General features: G+C 39.4%; 1 protein-coding gene across 1 annotated transcript in view; it reads right to left on the bottom strand.

Annotated features, from left to right (window-relative positions):
• LOC103665144 overlaps positions 1-21,725 on the bottom strand; it is a gene marked incomplete at its 5' end in the record, with an annotated part of 295,474 nt that overhangs the window by 72,290 nt on the left and 201,459 nt on the right. The window contains 3 exons of the mRNA XM_008693048.2: positions 1,371-1,534; positions 6,702-6,954; positions 8,997-9,215. Of these exons, the coding sequence (XP_008691270.2) occupies positions 1,371-1,534; positions 6,702-6,954; positions 8,997-9,215 (636 nt within the window). The remainder of the gene's footprint in view (positions 1-1,370; positions 1,535-6,701; positions 6,955-8,996; positions 9,216-21,725) is intronic.

The raw sequence follows: 21,725 nt of genomic DNA on the forward strand, positions 1-21,725 counted from the left end.
GTTTGTCTTTCCGCGACTGGCTAATTTCATTTAGCATAATGTCCTCAATGTTCATCTATGTTGTTACATATTGCAAGATGTTCTTTTTCAAAGCTGAATAATATTCCATTGTTTGTGTCTACCACATTTCTCTATCCATTCATCTGTTGACGAACATTTAGGTTGTTTCTACATTTTGGCTATTGTGAATAATGCTGCAAAGAACATGGGAGGGCTAATATCTCTTGAGATACTGATTTTAATTCTTTTGAATAAATTTCTAGAAGTGGAGTTGCTGGATTATATTACAAAGCTACAGTACTTTAAACAATATGCCACTGGCATAAGTACAGATGAATAGACCAATAGAACAGACTACAGAGCCCAGAAATAAATCCACGCATATACAGTCAATCGATCTTCAACAAAGTTGCCAAAAATATACAATGGAAAAAGGATGGTCTTTTCAACAAATGGTGCTGAGAAAACTGGATATCTACATGGAAAGGAATGAAATTGGATGCTTACCTTACATCATACACACAAATCAACTCAAAGTGGATTAAAGACTTAAATATAAGACCTGAAACTGTAAAAATTCTATAAAAGAAACATAAGGAGAAAGTTTCATGACATTGGTTTTGCCAATGATTTCATGGGTATGAAAATGGCTTTTAAAAATATAGGCAACAAAAGCAAAATTGAACAAGTGGGATTATTCCAAACTCAAAAGCTTCTGCAAAGGAAACCATCAACAGAGTGAAAAGTCTTCCTAGCACTTTTTATACTGCCTCAAATTTGTTGCTTTTATCATCTTTCTTCACGCATATACACTGCTTGCAAAAAAGAATTTTACTTAAGATTCCTGGGAAATTTACCAGGATATTATGAGATATCGAGGGATTACTCCTTGTTTCTTGTTGGCCTCTAGTTTGAAGAAACAAGTATAATGATTCACAGAAAAATGAGATCTCTCTATTACGGAGAAAACATTTCCCCAAAAGTCGATTAATTTTTCAGCCGGTCTTCACGATAGATGTTACAACCAACCATTGACATTTCTTTCTTTCTTTCTTTCTTTGAGATTTTATTTACTTATTTGAGAGAGAGCACATGAGAGAGCAAGAACGGGGAAGGGAGGGGCAGGGGGAGAGGGAGAAGCAGACTCCCCACTGAGCAGGGAGACTGACGCCAGGCTGGATCCCAGGATCCTTCAAAGGCAGCCACTTAACCGACTGAGACACTCAGGTACCCCAACCAAGGACATTTCTATCTTAGACATATAGACATGGTTCTAACTTCTCTTCTTTAACCGTATTCTCACAGCCTAACTGCACAACAAGACTGGAGGCTGAACACACTGAAGAACCAAAAGGAAGGAAACACCTTACCTGAGACAATACAAATATAAAATCAAAGACGAAATGATGAACAAGAGGATGTAAATTAGCACCGTGAGCATTACACCAAGAACTCCCGAATGTTTGGTCCTCACAAACACCCAGTACAACTTTGCTGAATCAGCTATAGGAGTGTCCCCATTATGTGTAAGCCTCTGAGGAAAGAAAATACAAATTTAAGAAATAAGGATGAAAATACCGATCATCAAGTTAGATGAATTTAAACACACAAAAACCACATGATACCATAACTTGTTTTTAAATTAAACTCTCAAGATACTAAAGATCACCAGACCTTCAGCTATGCAAAGGAAAAGAAAAAGACTGGGTTTGCATAGCTGGTTACCAGGTGTTTTTTTTTTCCCCCTCATTTTCCCTATAAGCTTTTAAATGTGTACACTCTACATGCAATTCATAAAGTAAAAGCCATGTATTATTTATGTACTATTAACTTCTGAATTTAATGAGCACAAGATATGAAGAAATTAAATATGATGGTGGAAAGATCCCTTTCTCTCTGAAGCAGATTTGAAAGGAATTTAATTTGTGCAGTGCATAAAATAGATGGCTTATTTTAGAAACTTATAAAAAAGTTATCAGGCTATTTAATGTGAGCTTGAAAACTAAAGTTTACATTAGGTTAATTTAACAGTAAGTCCTTCTTTTAGACAAGGAACAACATATTCTATATTGAGTTAGAAATAAATACAAGGCAATGAGGTCTTTAAAAACAAAGATTAAATGCTACGGACCTAGAACGTTCTCATTTGACATCTTTGACCTTTGAGTTTTACAAAATATTAATGTTCTATAATTATGACTCTTATGGTATCAGGTGGACGTGATATGCAATATAAATGTAAATAAAGTATATTTTTTTCAGTATAAGAAAGAAGGAAGAATTTCTGTACTTTTTAAACTGACAATTATGTAAGTATAGCTTAAATGGACATGTTCAGAACTAATCCATATCATATATGTACAAATAAAAACAGAAGCTCAGAGAGGTTAATCTGTATTTTCCCTGCATCAGAATATCCTTTAACATTTGGACAATGACTAGTAGTCAGATATTCTGACTCTCAACTGATGTTTCTTTCCCCACTGCACCAAAGTTCCTGTTTTTATATTCTGTACTTGTTAATAGGTCTACCTTGCAGAATATGAATCTGTCACTTGGACCTCAGGCAGAAGATCTGTAAGGGTTGTCATCCATTCTCCTATTCTAGATCTTCCCCTATTTCTTAAAGGTAAAGAAACAGTTGCGGGATTCACTGATGAAACACACTAAAAATGGTATATATATGATGCCAGGAACATAATCTAATCAATAGATGCTAATCTTCATTTGGCCCTCACACATTGTTGCGAATGGCCACCATGTGTCATTAAGCTCCAAAGATAGAAGAGTGAATAAAATTAGACAAAAGCCCTACATTCTTGGAGTTTACATTTCAGTTGGGATGGGGGTGGGGGAGAAGCGTGTAAGTAAGATTAAGTAACAAATATGGTATATTGGAAAATGGCATTTTGAAAAAAAAAACATGAGGCAGAAAAAAGTACAGGAGGGATGGAGGTGTTTCATTAAATAGTGCGATCAGAAACAGTGTCATTTGAACAAATGGATATAAGGGAACGAGTGATACGCCTACCGGATGGCATTCATCACACACTGCCTATACTTCATCTTTGCGTATGTAATTCTCCAAGTAGACTGTAAGTTCCTGCCTGGATCACGGGCAATGGCTATTACATCCTATATTGTACACAAAGTGTAATTTCACTTCATTATAACCCTCATCCTTGTTCCTTTCAGCTTATATGTATGGAACCTTAGATTTTTCAATGTATTTCAATTGTTTGTTCCAGCAACACTGTGAAATGAGTAAGGTACGTGTTACTATCTGTATGTATTATTACTTTTTTGTGATACATATGAAGAAGTTAAAGACTGACTTAGCCAATGTCATACAGCTAACAAATGGCAGCGCTGAGACCAGAACCCACTTCCCCCGACTCCAAGTCTATGCTCTTTCTATTAATCTGTGATCACTTCTAATGGATTTTCAAGAATGATTTGCTGAATGAAGACACTTGTATTCTACCTTCGTTTGATCTTTGCTCTTATGTGTTATTCTTATCTATTTATATTGAGGGGAGAAACAATGCCATTCTTACTCTGTTTCTTTTAAAATCCTGTGCAGAGAGTATATAATCAATAAATACATGCTGATCAATTAAACCATTCAATAGCAAATCCTTCCTCTACTTCTTATCTAGATTGGGGTTCAGGCAGAGAAAGAATTTATGAGCTCAGTGGAACTGTTGTATCATCAACGGGGGTCCGGAAATGCATTGCCAACCTCCGAGCCAGCAAACTGAGAGACTAACAAAATGTTATTAGTAACATCAACAGCCACTCAATGCATCAGCCTCAAACCATTCCATCTGCCACATCTCTTTTTAGATTGCCATTAAAAAGAGAGAGAGAGAGAGAGAGAGAGAGAGAGAGAGAATCCAGAACAAAATGTATCAGTAAAATAAGTTCGCCTCTCTCTTGGCTGGCTGATCAGGACGAAATACAGGTGCTCCCTGGCTTTCTCTGCTGAAAGGAAGTGCTGAAAGAACTGCAAGTATGAACCCAGGCAAGTTGAATCCCATGAGGGACATTCAATCTATGATAACTATGATCCCATGTGGAGCAGTAGTTCACTAAATTTAACGAGCATGCGAATCATCTGGAAGGCTTGTTAAAACACAATAGCCCCTTCTCAGAGGCTGGGCTCCTTCCCAGAGTTTTTGACTCCATAGATTTGATGCGGGGCCTGGATTTTGCATTTCAATTTGCAGTGCAATTAAGTTCCTTGGTGAGGCTGATGCTGTTCATCCAGTGGCCTCACTTTGAGAACCACTGCTTCGGAGCAGACCTTCTCAAACTTGATGCACAGAGTCACTGGAGAGCATGTTAAAATGTGAATTTTGATTTAATGAATGGGCGTGCCCATGTGTGGACTCCAAGGCTGCCGCTCTGCGGATTATCTGCAGCTTTAAAGGTTTTTTAAAGACAGCAAAATTAGATGTCATCTGCAATGAAGCCTGATGGATTCTAACTGGAGAGTCAATAATTGTGCAGGTTGGGAACTAGCCTTCAGCTTTTCTTTCCAAGTGGAGAAAGATATGGGTGCTACACTCATCTATTAGAATCCAAGTCAGCTTCCATCAGGTTACAGACCTCTGAACGGGTGCTGAGATGGCCCTGCTGGAGGCTACTTTCCTGTAGATTACATCAGAGGCCCCAGAGTAAATTTAGACGGCTCATTTTGTCAGCCGCCTTTGATACAGTGGACCATTCAGCTATTAATCTCTCTAGAGGACCTGATTGGAATAAGGAGAGCCATTCCAGGAGGGCTGCAGACATTCCCTATGATGAGATCTCAGAAGATGACAGACAGAGCTGCTTGTCCCTCCCAAATGGCTTCACCTGTGCTGTTGCGATAGGCTCACACTGGACCCCATCTGCTCAACATGCCCATCAGGCCTCTGGGAGAAATTGGGAGATGCCATGGAATATGATCCCAGAGGAATGCAAACAGCTTTCCTCTCCACACCTCCTGCTAAACCAACCTTGATGGCATGCTCTCCCCCTCGCTAACAGAAGTCTGAGGGAAGTTGGAATGTGGACAACATCCAGTTGACTCCAGTTCAATCCACTAGGAATCAGAATTCAGCTAATGATCAGGGGAAAAAAAAACTTAAGAGATGGGGTTGAAAACACAACCACTTCCGACCTGTCATCAAGGTGTTCAATGGTATCGAGACTTCAGAGGGTCGCTGCAGGCTAGGATATGGAAACACCTCAGCCTTCCGAATGCTGATCAACTTTCCTTGGCGCCTGGCTCTTCCCTCAACCCTCAGCAGTAGGAGTAGAAACTAGATACATTGGTAGGCTCCATGTGCACTGCTTTTAATTCATTTTAATAATGTTGAATGATCTATATGGTTGCAGGGTCAACTATCGCATTCATCTGCAGGTTCTAAACATCTCTAGCAGAGGTAATGCCACTCAGAAGTAAGCCGTCAGAACCCTCACACAAAGCCTAACAGGCCTTTAATGGACTCAGTGCATCTGGGCTCCAAGTCGTGTTGAGAACACCCCAGGAACCCTGAGCAAACAAAGGAAAGGGAGAATAAAGCACCTAGAACCTTGTCACAGCGCAGTCCGGTGCGCAGACCACCATCTTTGGCATCACCTAGGAATCTGTTAAAATGCAGAATCTCAGATCCCCCAGCTGCTGACTCATAATTTGTATTTTAATAAGATCCCCAGGTGAGGAGTAAGCCCAGGAAAGTCGGAGGGACCCCGGTGTGGCAGAGTGCAGCCTGCGATGTAGAAATAAAACAGGGACTGGCTTTGCCCAACCTAGCTGCCTACCACAGCACCCGGGGCCTTATCTTCACCATTCACTCTGAACAGCAAGTTGTCTTTAGTTCTAAAAGCACATTTCAAACACCGTTAACAAGGAGAGTCCATCAAAATGCCCCACCTCTGTGATCTGTTTGACACGATGGATATAGTCTCAACACATGTAAAGCAATTGTAAAACTTTTCTGTTTCTTCTTAAAAGGAGAAATATACCATAAAGTTATGGAATAGTACTTGATCAGTTAAGATAATTTTATAAATGACTGTTCGATCACATTGATTTATTTATAGTATCCATCTCCTCTCTTGCTTGGGGCTATATTTCATAGCCAGATCTACAGTATAAAAATTTAGTTAAAATTCAGATTTACTTTCATTTCATGAGCACCACAAAAGTAAAAATAAATGCCTAAGTAATTCTATTTATTACTTAGAATTGTTTAAAAAGCTCTACTTCTTCTTGAATATATTTATTATAAAATAGTATTAGATCACAAGGCAAATAAGTAAACTGACCAGTTGAAGGAACTACTATATGATTAATTTTTAAATAAAGTTTGGCTGTGAAAATCCTTCCTACCAAAAATGAGTCACCAACAAAAAGTTACGAAATAAAACTTCTCTGTAATAATTGTGAAAATGCACGAATTAGTTTGAATTTGATTGCCGACATTATTTCCTGTTTATTCTGCAACTGTTCATCTAAGACAGTTAAAAACACTTCAATTGATTATAATAGACATCCACCATTTTTATGATGAAGAAAAACTTACTAGCTTCAATTTAAGATAAATATTGAATTGTTCATGATTACTGAAACTTCCCATGTCAACTGATTCATGCACTCAAGCTAAATTCTGTGTCAAGAACTCATATCCCAATTATTTTACTTGACTTACCCCCAGGATAGTATCCACTAGAAACACCGCCAGTGGGTCTAGAACTGTCCATAGTCCCATGGTAATGATTAACTTTGACAAGACGTCAGGGCAGGAGGCAAACAGTAGCTGACAGCCCCATCTGATCAGAACCAAGGGAAGTATCGCTGCATTCAGCACTAAAGGTCCCACCACAACCACAAGCAACTCTTCTCTGATTTGAAGTGAGGAAGTTGGGTAGCAAAGCTCAACCGTGAAAGGGGAAAAATGGAATCTGTGGGAAAACAGAGCAACCACATATGTGTAAACAAGGGAAACTATACAAGATGCCAGGTATACAATATAATTTTTAAATAATATGCTTTCTTTTTTTCATATAGAAAAAGTGACACTTAACACTACCCCCAAATCGGGTGTCAGAAGGCTTCATCTTTTCCCAGCCCCATAAGACCACCACGAGAGCTCATGTCCTAGTAAAAAGCAAATTCTATCTTGGCCATTGTTCTTGTGTCATAGGCAACCACAGAAAGAATAATGATTCTATCCACTGAGCAGAGTATCCTCCAAGAACCGCCCTGCAGATAACACATACTCACAGGTAGGCTATGTGGAATATAAAATATACCATTGGACTTAGTAATGGGTCAACCTCTATCAGAAGCCAGAAATATAAACTAGTGTAATCATTCTTCTGAGTTTTAACATATCTGATTAATTTTGCTGCGATTCCTCTGGATAAACCCTCAAATACAGAACAACACTGCTCTGCTACCAACAAAAATATCGTATCTCTTAGCTGTTTGGAAAGGGACAACTTGACACAAACTTAAAACTGAAGGGTCAAAGCCAAGGTGAGCCCAGTCATTCAAGCTTCCCTGACCTAGGTGTTGGCACCCTCTTTCTACAGCAAAGTGAGACTTTATTGTGCTCTAAGTTCTCCCTCCCCTTTATTTCAGCCTTTGTCATTCTGCTCGTGCACCCTCTTTGCCAGCTCTCTACTAAAAAAAGTTCTTCATTTTATCCACTTCCTGACCTTTGCTTTGAAGGAAGTTTTGTGCATTGTTCTTATGCCGTTGCGAATGTCAAATGAAGTAATGTGTGTACATTTAGTAGCAGAGGACCTAACATAGAGTCAGAGCAGAAGAAATCCTCACAGTCGCTGTAGTGACTGTCATGTCTCATGACTCCAGTGTGACACGGAGCTAATACAGGATTGGAGCCTGCAGATCTAGACAACGGCCAACGAGATATCCTAGCCTAGCTTAGGTCTTCTGATGCTTGTGAAATCAGACAAGCTGGGCTGCCAAGGTATTTTTCTTGCAGTTCCATTTTATTAACAACCAATAAAAGTAGGGCTTTCTTTTTTTTAATTGAAGAAGTAAAAGAGCAGTTAGCAAAAAGCAACTAGCTCAAACATAGGATTATCTGTCCTTTCTGTTTGGAATCCCTCACCCAAAAGAAAGAAAAAAGAGAAAGAGAGAGAAAGAGAGGAAGGAAGAAGGGAAGAAATATAATATCCATGTAAAAATTCTCCCTTGAAGATACAGTAATTTAGTGTATGCAAATGTGCATATTCCAAGGCATTTATGTATCTGTGATTTAATTTCCAAGCATGGTTAAAAACTGTATGTGTGTATATATATAATATATACACATTTCTTTTTCATGGTGGCTTAAAGTTGTTTGCAATCTTCTTAATTGAAAATCTACACACATCTTTATTTTTATCTGGAACATCTACATTTGAGAAAATGAATTTTACTTGTATTGATTTCTATCTGTTTGTCCACCTACAGTGTCTATGGAACCATGTTTATGGAGAGATAACCTGCAAAGTGTCATCTTTTTCCAGAGTATAATGGCCCAGAAAGCTGTCTGGGCTTGAGTTTGGTAATTGTTTGAATTCAATCATTTTGCAGAAGAAGCAATCTTTGCCTCCCTGAGTATAGGTGATAAATCATACTTACATTACTTCTAAAATACCTTCAGCCTGAGTCACTCTGATAAAATCAAAACAGAATAAAATACAGTTGCTAAATTCCTTTTTGGATTCTGCTCAGATAGTAGAACATATTTGAATCTGCTAAATTTTAAATAAATATTGATGTGCCAGTTATATATTTGTATATACAGGCCCATAAGATGAGACTATAACTGTAATCGACGTTCTTGCTCTCAGATAAAGACATTTTTGTCTCTTCAAATCATACCCACATTTTAGGTCGTCCAGTAAATGGACGGAGAGGAGTTTTGCACTTTCATTTGGCCGATCAAGATGAAAATGCATCCCTTTGACTTGCAGGGGAAAGCACTCACTTTGTAACGGGGATTGAAATGGCCTGGAGGAAAAGCCACTGGCTAAGGTAATGCAGGTAGAGCCTCAAGAACCAGAGGGAAGCCGTCAGCAGGATAATGTACCAGAAGCCCTGGCTTCGCCACTCAGCCAGCTGAAGTGCTGAAAACACGGACACCCGCACAAAATGGAGATGCTTGAGGAATCCTGCAGATCCTGTACCACGGGCAGCGGAAGAACAGCTACAAAGAAAGCAATCGTGAATTTGGAGCTTAAGGTATCCAACCAGCAGTAAAATGTTTTGAAACCATAATAAAGACATTGTGCAAGTGAAATGGAATGAAATTATTTCTTAAATACTTGGACTCAGATTACTTACGTTTCTTTTTGCTATAATGGAGGACTAGAAGGGACCGCGGAAAGAGGCATGAAATGGAAATGGAAAACAAAATCAAAAGGAGGTATCTCTTCACATCTGTTAGGATGACGACTGTCCAAAGAAGAAAAAAAGAAAAAGAAAGAAAGAAAGAAAGAAAGAAAGAAAGAAAGAAAGAAAGAAAGAAAAAAAGAAAGAAAACAAAAGAAAGCCAGAAATTAATAAGCGCCAATAAGGATATGGAAAAATAGGAACTCTTGTACGTTACTGGTAGGAATGTAAATTGGTGCAATTGCTGTGGGACGCAGAATGGCAGGTTCTCAAGAAATTAAAAATAGAACTACCATGGGGCACCTGGGTGGCTGGCTAGGTTGAGTGTCCAACTCTTGATCTCAGCTCAGGTCATATTCTCAGGGTCGTTGGGTCTAACGCCTGGTCAGGCTCAGTGCTGGGCAAGGCGCCTGCTTGAGATGCTCTCTCTTCCTCCGCTCTGCCTCTTCCCCTCCTCCTCTGCCACCCCCATGTATCTCTCTCTCTCTCTCTAAAAAAATAAATAAAATAAAATAGAATAAAACAAAATAAAATACAGAACTACCATATGATCCAGCAATACTCCTTCTGGAAATATATCCAAAAGAATTCAAAGCTGAATCTCGATATTTGTACACCTATGTTCATAGCAGCATTAGTCACAAGAGCCAAAAGGTAGAAGCAACCTAATTGTCCATCAAATGAAATATTATTCAGCCTTAAAATGAAAGGAACTTCTTTTTTTTTTAAGATGTTATTTATTTATTTATTTACTTATTTATTTTTCAAGATTTTATTTATTTATTTGACAGAGAGAGAGAGACAGCCAGGGAGAGAGGGAACACAAGCAGGGGGAGTGGGAGAGGAAGAAGCAGGCTCCCAGCGGAGGAGCCTGATGTGGGGCTCAATCCCAGGACTCTGGGATCACGCCCTGAGCCAAAGGCAGACGCTTAACGACTGAGCCACCCAGGCGCCCCTAAGATGTTATTTATTTATTTGACAGAAGAAAGTTCAAGCACACGCAGGGGGAGCAGCAGGCAGAGGGAGAAGCAGGCTCCTGGCAGAGCAGAGAGCCAAATGAGGGACTCGATTCCAGGACGCTGGGATCATGACCTGAGCCGAAGGCAGACGCTTAACTGACAGCCACCCATGCATCCCAAAAGGAAAGACCTGACACCTGCTGTGACATGTATGAACCTAGAGGACATTACGCTAAATGAATTAAGCCAGTGATATAAGAACAGATATCATATGATTCCACATATATGCAGTATCTAAAATAGTCAAAATCACAAGTTTACCAGGGTCAGAGTGGGAAGGGGTTTAATGGTACAAAATTTCAGTTTTGCAAGATGAAAAAGCTGTGGAGATTGGTTGCACAATGATGTGAATGTACTTAACATTGCTGAACTATATATTTAAAAATGGTTAAGATGATAAATTTTATGTTATGTGTATTTTACCATAATAAGAAATTTTAAAAGAAATATGGAAATTATTATAAATAATAAACCTATTTTTAAAAATCCTTAAAATCCATAATATATTCCTGTTTGTTTCACCTACCCACAATGACCTTTATTAAAATTAGATTTTGTTATTTGCATATACCTTGTTAAAAGTTAACTATTTTATTTAAAAAAATTGAAATGAATTACTAATATATCATTGAAAATAGGCGAATGAGAATTTGAAACTTCAAAGTTTTCTTATTCCTTAACACAATATTGACATTCTGTTGAAACTAAACATAAAATAATTACAAGCAGGGTGTTCTGATTTGGGTCGGGTTTCCTCTCTCTGTTTGGTATTGGGATCAAGAGATGTTTTCAAAGTTTCTAAAATTAGAGTTTTTGCCGGAAAGAAGAGGAAGAAGTATCTGGAAATAGGTCAGAGGCAAAACTCGTTCCCCATCCAATCTCAAGGATATGTGCAGGGAATATACAGTAGGGTTCCCATAGCTTAGTGACTAAAAGTACAAGCTCTGGACTGTGCCTCTCTACACAGAATTCCTTTCAATGCCTTCCTTTGCTCATATGGAAAGGGGGGATGATAACAGTACCCACAGCCCAGAGTCAGTATGACGACTGGGTTAAGAGCTGTGAAACACTTTGAACAGCGCGAATCCTAGCTACCATCACAAAATAACAAACACTCAATCTTCACTGCTTGGCCCTCTTCCCATATTTACCAGAACTACTTTGAAATAGGCTGGCCTTCCATCGAGCCCAAAAAATGTAGGAGACGATATGGTTCCTTTTATTTTTAAAGAGGTAGAAACAGGATATGCATACGTTGCTTCGTTCAAACGGTCAGTGTGATCAGTATATACCATCACCAGCTTGGCAAAATGTCGGTTTTGTTAAATCAGTGATCGATCTTTACTATAACTAGGCTCCAAGTCCTGGATTAGCGTGTCTGATGCTATTCCGGAAAAACACTCTAGAATAAGTGAGTAAATTCCTCAACCAAAAATGGTCCTGATTAAAAGCATCTTGCCCGAAGAGAAGCTGGTAGGATCAGAAGTAGCTCAGCGACAGTGATAAACCACAGCAAGTCGAGGCAGCGTGAGAACATCACAGAAATGAAATTCATAGACAGATTCAAAAGATTGTGTATACAAAAGCTCACCTCCCTGAACACTAACTATGATGATAATTGCACCATGAAAAGGAGAAGATAAATAATAAATAGAAACAAGAGTCTTTGCAGAGAAGAAAAAAAGAGAAACTGACAACAACAGAAAGTAAAAGAAAACCCGTATTGTCCTTAGAATTCCAATCCATGACTTTAGCCTTTTGGTCTGCGCGGGACTAACGAGGCCCTGAACTTGACACTGACAGCTCCTTTTTGCTGTTCTTGCGTGTATTTTGCCATGAAGGTGTACGGCATCGTCTCACGCATCGACGTGCCGTCTGTACTGAGCGTGAATTTCAATTACACAAACGAGGAACAGCTAAACAGGAAACAGGCCCCTGAGAGGTTTTGGTTTACCAATGGTAATAGAGCCCTCACAGAAGCATTCCAGGATACCTTACTACATTTATCATCATGGGAAATGAAACCCAGAACTTTCTACGCTGGTCAAGCAAGATATTCTATGCATGCTCCTCTTCAGCTAATTATTTTGTTGCTGCTTTGCCTCTTCAAAGAGAAGAGAAAATCAAATACAGATTTGGCATTGTGTTGTTTGCAAAAACCCAGAAAATCTCAAATGATGCAAAACAGAAGAGACAGTAGCTTATTTGACATTTGGAAATTTCCACTGTTCTTTTCATAACCTTTGATATAAATGACTAAGCAGTTTAAATGTTTATGCACAGAACCCACTGTAAAGTCATACTTTTGTCATTAGTTACACTGATAAATATTTCCCACCCACATTCAGACACACGTATTTGTTGGTGGGGCATTTGAGTTAGGAGAAATAACACTAAAATTTCACTGTGTACCATTTATATTGAATTCAAAATACTCAATTTGTACCTAGTTAACACAATTCAGTATTAGGTTTTACTTGTTTGTTTAACAGTGGTAACTATAATATCTGGATCGCAATAATTAGGAAAGACCCGGAATCAATCAATTAGAGTTTGAAAAATTATACACTGCAAAGTTAGAAATGAATACGGGAATTAGTTGATGCCAGATGATGGCAAAAAAAAGCAAGTATCAACAAGCTTGTTAGGTGAACAAAACTCATCAAGGAGCACCTTACAAAAAATCCCCGTATGACAGTGACAGTCCTTTCTTCTTAATCATTTTGAATTTGTACCTGAAATCCAAATGGATATTGACAGAGAATTTACATCCACAGCTATCCTTCCATATATTGTTCTCAAAACACATTTCATTCAAAAGAAAATTTTGCATCCACGTTTCGAAATTTTCTTGAAAGCAAGCGTCTCTCTTATTCTTGTATACATGTAGGGCACATTATAAAATGCAGTGCCATTGCACAATACCTTCATCCACATTTCCACTGTTCTCTCCTTCCTCTGTAATCCTTCTTGGTTATGTACAAAGAGTATGACCATCAAAAGGATAATAAATGGCCTCTGCCACTGGGGTGTGTAATACGTATAGTGGGAATTGATTTGTTGGTTATGAAGGAAGCCATAGAGCACACAGATCACTGCAAAATCACATTGAGGCCAGCAGCTACTCCTCAGTTCATGCTGGCGACTCCTCTATCGCGCACGGGGTGAGCTGCCAGAGGCTGAGAAGAATGGTCAGGTCATCCAGTATTCAGCTATTAAATGAAACCTATTTCTCTGAACTTCAGCCACATTTCATATGACACACATATATCCCCCTTCCATGCCCAGTCCTTATAGAGACCCGATATCAAACAAGATTTCTATGATCCATCAGTGTAATAATAAAAAAAAAAAGACCAAAATTGCTTTGAAAAAAAAAAAAAGCATGGAATGCATTCTTAAACTCTCTTCCACTGTGAACAGGAGTCCTTGGGGATTTGTAGACAGCCAAAACCCATCATTCATCAGCTGTGCATAAGAATCCTTTTAAAAAGACACTATCTATAAATGGCACTAAAATTTCCGTATTCCCTTTTTCTGATATAACTAGCTATACTCTAAATGTAACATTTTTTAAATCAAGTTTTTAAAAAAAATTTTAATTTTTGTGTAATTCCTTTATTCGAGTATTTCTCATTTCTCTTTTCATCATGTTCCATTCATCAAGTTTTGGGACATGGAATCCTCAGTGACTGTGACTCTTTTCCTAAGGCTTAATAGTCAGCATTTCAGGGAGTCATTCTAATGAAGGTACCAAAGAAACATGGATAGGTCATACCGTGTTAATGGTAGAGAAGGCCTCGTCATAGTCCCTCAGACTTTCGCAGAAGCTGTAGTAAAGTCCCAGTAAGTTAAGCGATTTGCCCAAGTTGGCTCAACTAGTAAGAGTTTTCTAAATCCTGTCCGCTGATTTGCCATGAGGAACTCTCTATCAGTGTAGCAAGACAAGGAACTCTAGGCCGTTTGAAAGTGAGCCCCTTTATTTGAAACTTAAAAGAAGAGAAGGTTTCTTCCTTCGTGGAAGCTGGTTTAACGGGACACAGCTCACTCATTCACCAGATCATCATTCTATGAATGCATATATCAGGACCCGTCATGATGTAGTCAGCAGGATAATGGCCTCCCCCCAGATGTGTCCACACCCTAATCCCTGTAATGGGTGATTATGCTAAATTATATGGCAAAGGGCAATTAAGGTGGGAGATGGAATTAAGTTTGCTAAGCGATGGCGTTTAAACTAGAGAGATTATTAGGTATTATTTGGGTGGGCCCAATGAATTCATAAGGGTCCTTAAAAAGTGAAACTGGGAAGCAGAAGACACAGGGAGGCAACCAGAAGGAGAACCAGAAGAATGGCAGCGTGAGAAAGACTTGGCCCAAATTTGTTGGCTTTGCAGATGGAGGAAGGGAGCCAGGAGGCAAGGGATGAGGCCAGTGTCTAGGAGCTGGAACAAGGAAGGAAACATTCTCCCTAGAAAACAGAAAAAAATGTAGTTCAGTTGATACCTAATTTTAGCCCAGTGAGACCCATTGCAGACTTCTGACCTCTAGAACTGCAAAATCATAAACTTGGGTTGCTCAAGCCACAAGCTTGTGGTAATGTGGGAAAGCGGCAATAGCATACTAATATAGATGGATCTGGATTTTCACAGATGAGCAACATTGTCACTCACCCACAGAAATGTCATTCTGTTGGTAGAGACAGATGAGTGAAAAGACAAATAAAATCCGGGGATAAAATCCAGGGTAGGAAGTGTTACAGCGACATCCAGAATGCTATGAGAGAACACAGGATGGACACCTATCTCAGCCTGGGCTAAGGAAGACTTCCCTCCTGAGACCTGTGAGGTAAAGAGGAATTAGACAAATGAGAGGAGAGAGTACATGGAAAAGGCCGGAGGGCATGCCATCACAGATGCCATTCTCCAAAGCATAGAGCTCCATTTCTTTTTTTTTTTTTAAGATTTTATTTATTTATTTGACAGAGAGAGAGACAGCCAGCGAGAGAGGGAACAGAAGCAGGGAGAGTGGGAGAGGAAGAAGCAGGCTCCCAGTGGATCAGGAGCCTGATGTGGGGCTCGATCCCAGGACTCTGGGATCACGCCCTGAGCCAAAGGCAGACGCTTAACGACTGAGCCACCCAGGAGCCCCTAGAGTTCCATTTCTAAAACTGAAAATATGTTGAATTGGATGGGGAAAGTCCAAATAGGTGAAGACAGTTACAGAAGCGAAAGGAGCCAGTGGATGCCGTACTGCGGTGTCTGGACCCATCCTGCCACTCTCAGTAGCCCATGGATTATTTTAGTGGGTAGGACATGGGGGAGGGAGGTTGCCATGTATGTGTTTTAGAGACACCGCTCTGGCTACAGGGGGGAAACAGTTTGGGTTGGGTCCAGACCAAAAGGGAGAACGGATTACAATTTGGATGATGACCGACTAGTGTTGCTCAACTATGAGCAGAAGTGTAGAGCTTCCAGAAATATGACAAGGATGTTCTTTGTTGTCATGATAACAGGAGGGGTGGCAAAGGCACTGAGCTTCCTGAAGTTGAGAGTCTCAAATGATGAAGATATCTCTTGCCCCCTGTATGAGTTCCCTAGGGCCGCTATAACTGCAAACTGGGTGATTATAAATGACAGAAATGGGGATGCCGGGGGGGGGAGGGGCTCAGTTAGCAGCTGCCTTGGCTCAGGTCATGATCCCAGGGTCCTGGGATCAAGTCCCACATTGGGATCCTTGCTCAGCAGGGAGCCTGCTTCTCCTTCTGCCTGCTGCTCCCCCTGCTTGTGTGCACTCTCTCTCTCTGTCTCTGACAAATAAATAAATAGAATCTTCAAATTAATTAATTAATTAATTAATTACAGAAATTAAACATTCTAAATCAAGGTGTTGGTAAGGCCATGCTTTCTCTGATGTTTCCAGGTGATGGTGGGGGCAGGGTGGAGGAGGAAAGATTCTCCATGCCTCTTCCAGGTTCTGGTGGCCTCAAGCATTCCTTGACTAGTGGCAGCAAAAATCCAATCTCTGCCTCCACTTTTCCATGGCTGTCTTCCCTTTGTGTGTCTGTGTCTTTACAAATAAAGACACCAGCCATATTGGATTAAAGGCCCACTCTACTCCAATATTACCTCATCTTAGCTTACATTTGCAATGACCCTGTTTCTAGATAAGACCACATTCTGAGATTCTGAGGCCTACAACTGAGAGAATACAATTAAACCCATAACACCCCCAAATGCCAACAGGAGCCCTGCAGAGGAAAAGAGAATGGGGGGGCGGTGGCAGGACAGGGATAAACAGATGGATTTGAGAGATATTTGACCAAAGTGAACAGGACTTGGAGACTGTTTGAATAGGGGAACTCCAAGAAAAGAATCAAAAATGCTTCCAAAGTTTCTGGCTCAGGTGGCTCATCCAGAGAGTGGATGAACATAATAGAAAAAGGCATTTGTGAGGAAGAGGGAGAAATGAGGAAAACAATAAGCTCATATTGACCTGCATATGGAAATGCTCACGGTAAATCCAAGAGAATTTGCCCAATAGTCTGTTGTCCTGACGGAAATGGGGTTCAAGACATATCAGAACTGGAAAACAGTTTGAAGTCACCAACATGGTAATAAGAAGCCATTTGAATGGTTGAGACCCATTGTCAATATCCAGCATGTGGAAATGATGTGAAAACTGAAAAAAAAATTATACAAATGCTAGTCCCTAGGATTAATAAAAACCTTCTCTTTGAATGGAATCAGCTATCATGACCTTGAACAACATAAACTCCAGCACTGTTGAAGAAATTCTTTTCCCATATGCTGGTTTACAGCTGCAAACCCACTTAGTGTAGATAAAACCGTCCTTTATTCACTTCCCTGAAAAGTAGTTTATGGAAAAGAGTTTTTAAGGTAAGTGAGAATTTTTGGCATAGGCAGTAATAACTAATGTAATAATAGCAGCTCTTCTGTTGAACACACTATGTAATATGTGTATATTGTATTTAATTTACAGGGCCACTTTGGAGGACAGGTGTTTCTACACACATTTTACAGATGAGGAAATGAGACGTGAGAAAGTTCAAATTCCTTGCTTTAGATCATACAGAACAAGACAAGCATCTAGATTTGAACCTAATGTTAGTCTGATACCGAAACCTGTGTATTTCCACCATTCACGTGGGTGAGTTCATGTGCGCTGATGGGGCTGGCAGGAAAGAGATTCGCAACTCACATACCCAGAAGCTATACCACAACTCAGTGAAAATGCAATCTGATATTAATATTAATGTGTTAGTGAGGCTCTTAACTCTATGAAGGCAGGAACTGTCTTGTGCCCTGTGCACAGTAGGTGCTTAAAAAGGAGTATTTGTTAAATGAATATTTTTTTAAATGTGGAGTTTTCTAAATGGTTAAAGTAAAAAGCACGATCTGCTTCACTCAGTTGGCCTGGACCTTTAATTTACCATTTCATACAATCCATTGCAACCTAATTGTTGGTGCTTAAGGAATCAGAAAACCAGGGCGCCTGGGTGGCTCAGTTGGGTAAGCGTCTGCCTTCGGCTCAGGTCATGGGATCTAGCCCTACATCAGGCTCCCTGCTCAGTGGGGAGTTTGCTTCTCCCTTTCCCTCTCCCTGCCACTCCCCCTGCTTGTACTCTCTCTCTCTCTGTCAAATAAATAAAATCTTTAAAAAAAATCAGAAAAGCACCCTTAAAACTCTCTAAATGGCAGCTGAGCAAAGGCTGATACATTCACAGCAGTATATTATTAAATGATTTGGCTGGCAGGGACTCTTGGGCAAGTTCACTATGATACCATGTTTAAAAGCAAATGCCAAGATAAGGGAACAGTTATTTGGAAAGAGAGATAATTAATCAAAAAGGAATTATTACAGAGGGAGGGGGTTGGGGAGATGCACAAAATGAGTGAAGGGCATCCAGACATATAAACTTCCAGCTATAGAATAAACAAGTCCTGGGGATGTAACGTACAGCATGGTGACCATGGTTAGTAATATTGTAATGCATATGTGAAAGTTGTCAAGAGAGTAAATCTTAAGTGCTTATCACAAGAGAAAAAGAATTAACTTTGTACAGCAGCAGATGGTAACAAGACTTACTCTGCTGATCATTTTATTTATTTATTTATTTATTTAAAGATTTTATTTATTTATTTATTCGACAGAGATAGAGACAGCCAGCGAGAGAGGGAGCACAAGCAAGGGGAGTGGGAGAGAAAGAAGCAGGCTCATAGCGTAGGAGCCTGATGTGGGGCTCGATCCCATATGGCCGGGATCACGCCCTGAGCCGAAGGCAGACGCTTAACCGCTATGCCACCCAGGCGCCCCTCTGCTGATCATTTTAGAATATACACAAGTATCAAATCACCATGTTGCACACCTGAAAATAATATTATGTGTCAATTATACCTCAATCAAAAAATGAATTACTAAAATACTATTATCATTTGCCGATTACTGGATTGATATATATATATATATATATATATAGCTTATAAATGATATCAGTATCAGTTTTATTTTTTTTTTACCAAAGTTATTAAAATGCTCAAATCTGATATTGGTTTTTCATTGTTTCAAGTATTTGGGAAAAAATACGTTCACAAACGTATCTGTACGTATACAGATTTCACCAAAATGTTCTGGCTAAAATTGTTCTCCATTCTTTCAACTTTTACAAAACTTTATGAAAAAGAAAATTTCACAAGTTTATCTTGATGTTAGCATTTTTAAACTAGATTTTCCCCCCTAAAATTGTGTCTCCTTGGCCAATTTGGGTATTATACTTTTAATATAACACGTTGCACTTTTAACAGATTTAATTCAATTTATAACAAATGCCTCTAATTAAGTTAAAAGATCTTTGAAAATTGCTAAATCTTAGGGGTAATATTACCACTACCGACATTGAAATAATTGATCATTCCCACTGAGGCACAAAAGTATGAATGTTCTAATGAGAAAACAGGGATTGAAGTATGTTGAAGGAGTCCAAAGAGACTCCCAAACTCTTTAGGCTGTTATTTCCAGTGACAGTCTCGAATGGGAGCGGGATTGGGAGGGGGGGCAGGGACAGACAACACAGCCCAGAGCACAAGAAGACAATGAAAGCAAATTTCAAAAACAAAGTCACCACTTGGAGCAAAGGTGAAGAAGGGCTGTTCTCCTTTTTAAAATACTCTTATTCACTATGTGTGTGTTTCTGTTTAATGTCAATTTTTGCCATTTACAAATAACATTTTCCTTAATAGTCCATGCTAATAATGCCGGATATGATATTAGAATGCATCTATTTTTCCAAGAGAAATTCACTTAGAGCCAGGAATGAGTGAACATGATAATTAGGATATATGAGAGCTGGGAACAGCACCACCAGAGTGGGGAGCAGACACATAGGAGCTCAGCTGAACTTTTTATTGCAGCTTTCCTTCTGGCTTTAGGAAGTCACTTACCTTTGCAGCTAATCTGTTAGTTAAGAAGGAGACCCTCTATCTTGATGGTGTTTACCTGGTCTAATTGGTTAAAATGTTTACAAAGTGCTTCCTAAGCAAAATTTTATGCATAGTAAAAGTTTTATTAATAACTGGAATGATAATGTAAAATCAGTTAGCTTTGAAAACAATCCCATTAACGAGCTGCATGATAATGCATAAGCAAGCGGCATAAGGAAAAAAATTTCACAGCTTAGCCATGAGGATATCATCAGGAGGCTTCAGGACTCGTCGGGCTACCTCTAGCCTCGGAAGGACGGAAGCAGATCCGCATACAGGCTGAGAGCACAGAGCCCGGTTTAAATCTTAGCTCTTTTATTTACTAGCTTTATATTTTGTGAATTTTCTAATCTCTGGGTTTCAGATGCCTCCTCTAAAAATAGAAGTTAGTCATGTCTACCTCTTTGAGTTATGAGGATTAAATGAAAGAAGATGTCAGATTCCCAGGAATGTGCTTGCCACTTTTTTTTAAATAAGATTTTATTTATTTAGGGGCACCCAGGTGGCTCAGTTGGTTAAGCGTCTGCCTTTGGCTCAGGTCATGATCCTGGAGTCCCAGGATCAAGCCCCATGGTGGGCTCTGTGCTCAGCGGAGAGTCTGCTTCTCCCTCTTCCTCTGCCCCTCCCCACTCATGCTCTCTCTCTCTCTCTCTTTAAATAAAATCTTTAAAAGATCTTATTATTTATTTGAGAGAGAGTGAGAGACAGAGAGAGTGAGAGAGAGCAAGTTGGGGAGAAGAGGGAGAAGCAGTTTAGGTAGGAGAGGGAGAAGCAGGCTCCCACGGAGCTGGAAACCCTTCCAGGGACTCAAGCCCAGAACGCTGAGATCATGACCTGAACCAAAGGCAGACACTTAACCAACTGAGCCACTCAGGCACCCCTGGTTCTTGCCACTTTTAAAGGAGGATTACTTTATGATATAAAGCTGGAAAGTCACTCAAGACCAAGAAAGCCATTCCAAATCACAAAACTGGCTTCTAATTTCAACTCCACTATTGGAGGCGATGGAAAAACATATTTCAATGGAAGGAATTGTCCTGTGATTCTATCAATGGCATCTATCAGTGGCTCAGACATTTAAATCAAAAAGCAAAAATACAGCATTGGATCCTCTTCTTTGCTTCTTTCCTAAAACCGTAGTTTGGATAGTGTGTGCTAGATAAATAGGGTTTTGGGGGTTTTTTGTTTGTTTGTTTTGTTATGCTTTTGTTTTTGTTTTTTTGAAGTAAGACGTCCATAAATAGAAAAGCAACCCAAATTTTTGACAATACTAGGTAGGCTGAAAATAAGAAAGAAAGAATATTTTCTCAGTGTGCAGAAGAGCTTAAACAGAAGGTTGATAAACTATTATCATGTGTAAGGGCACTATAAAACACACTTGGATTTTGTTGTGGGATTGAGTTTAATTTTGCCACTTTTAGCAAAATGTGGGCATGTGGCAAATACACTGTGAGTCTCATATCATCTCAGCCCAACATGATGGCTTAATTCAGATATAAATCACGTAATCAAGGGAAGATGAAGATGAAGGCAAATTAGGAAAAAGCCACGACCAGATGTTGACAAGAAGTCTGAGGGTGCCATCCCTGCCCTTCTGTCTGGCATCTGGAGCAATGGGTAGCTCTTCCTAGTGTTCAAGATTTTGTTGAATTGAATTGAATTGAATTGAAAAATGCACATAGCATAATAAATGAGCCTTATTTAACAGTATATCATATGTATATATTTGATATATAGTATCAAAAGGAAATTTATAGCATAGTTCTGAAAGTATGAATTTTTATAACCACATGGAAAAAGGATTGA

This window comes from Ursus maritimus, unplaced genomic scaffold, assembly GCF_017311325.1.
Source record: "Ursus maritimus isolate PB19 unplaced genomic scaffold, ASM1731132v1 scaffold_30, whole genome shotgun sequence".
Lineage (NCBI taxonomy): Eukaryota > Metazoa > Chordata > Mammalia > Carnivora > Ursidae > Ursus > Ursus maritimus.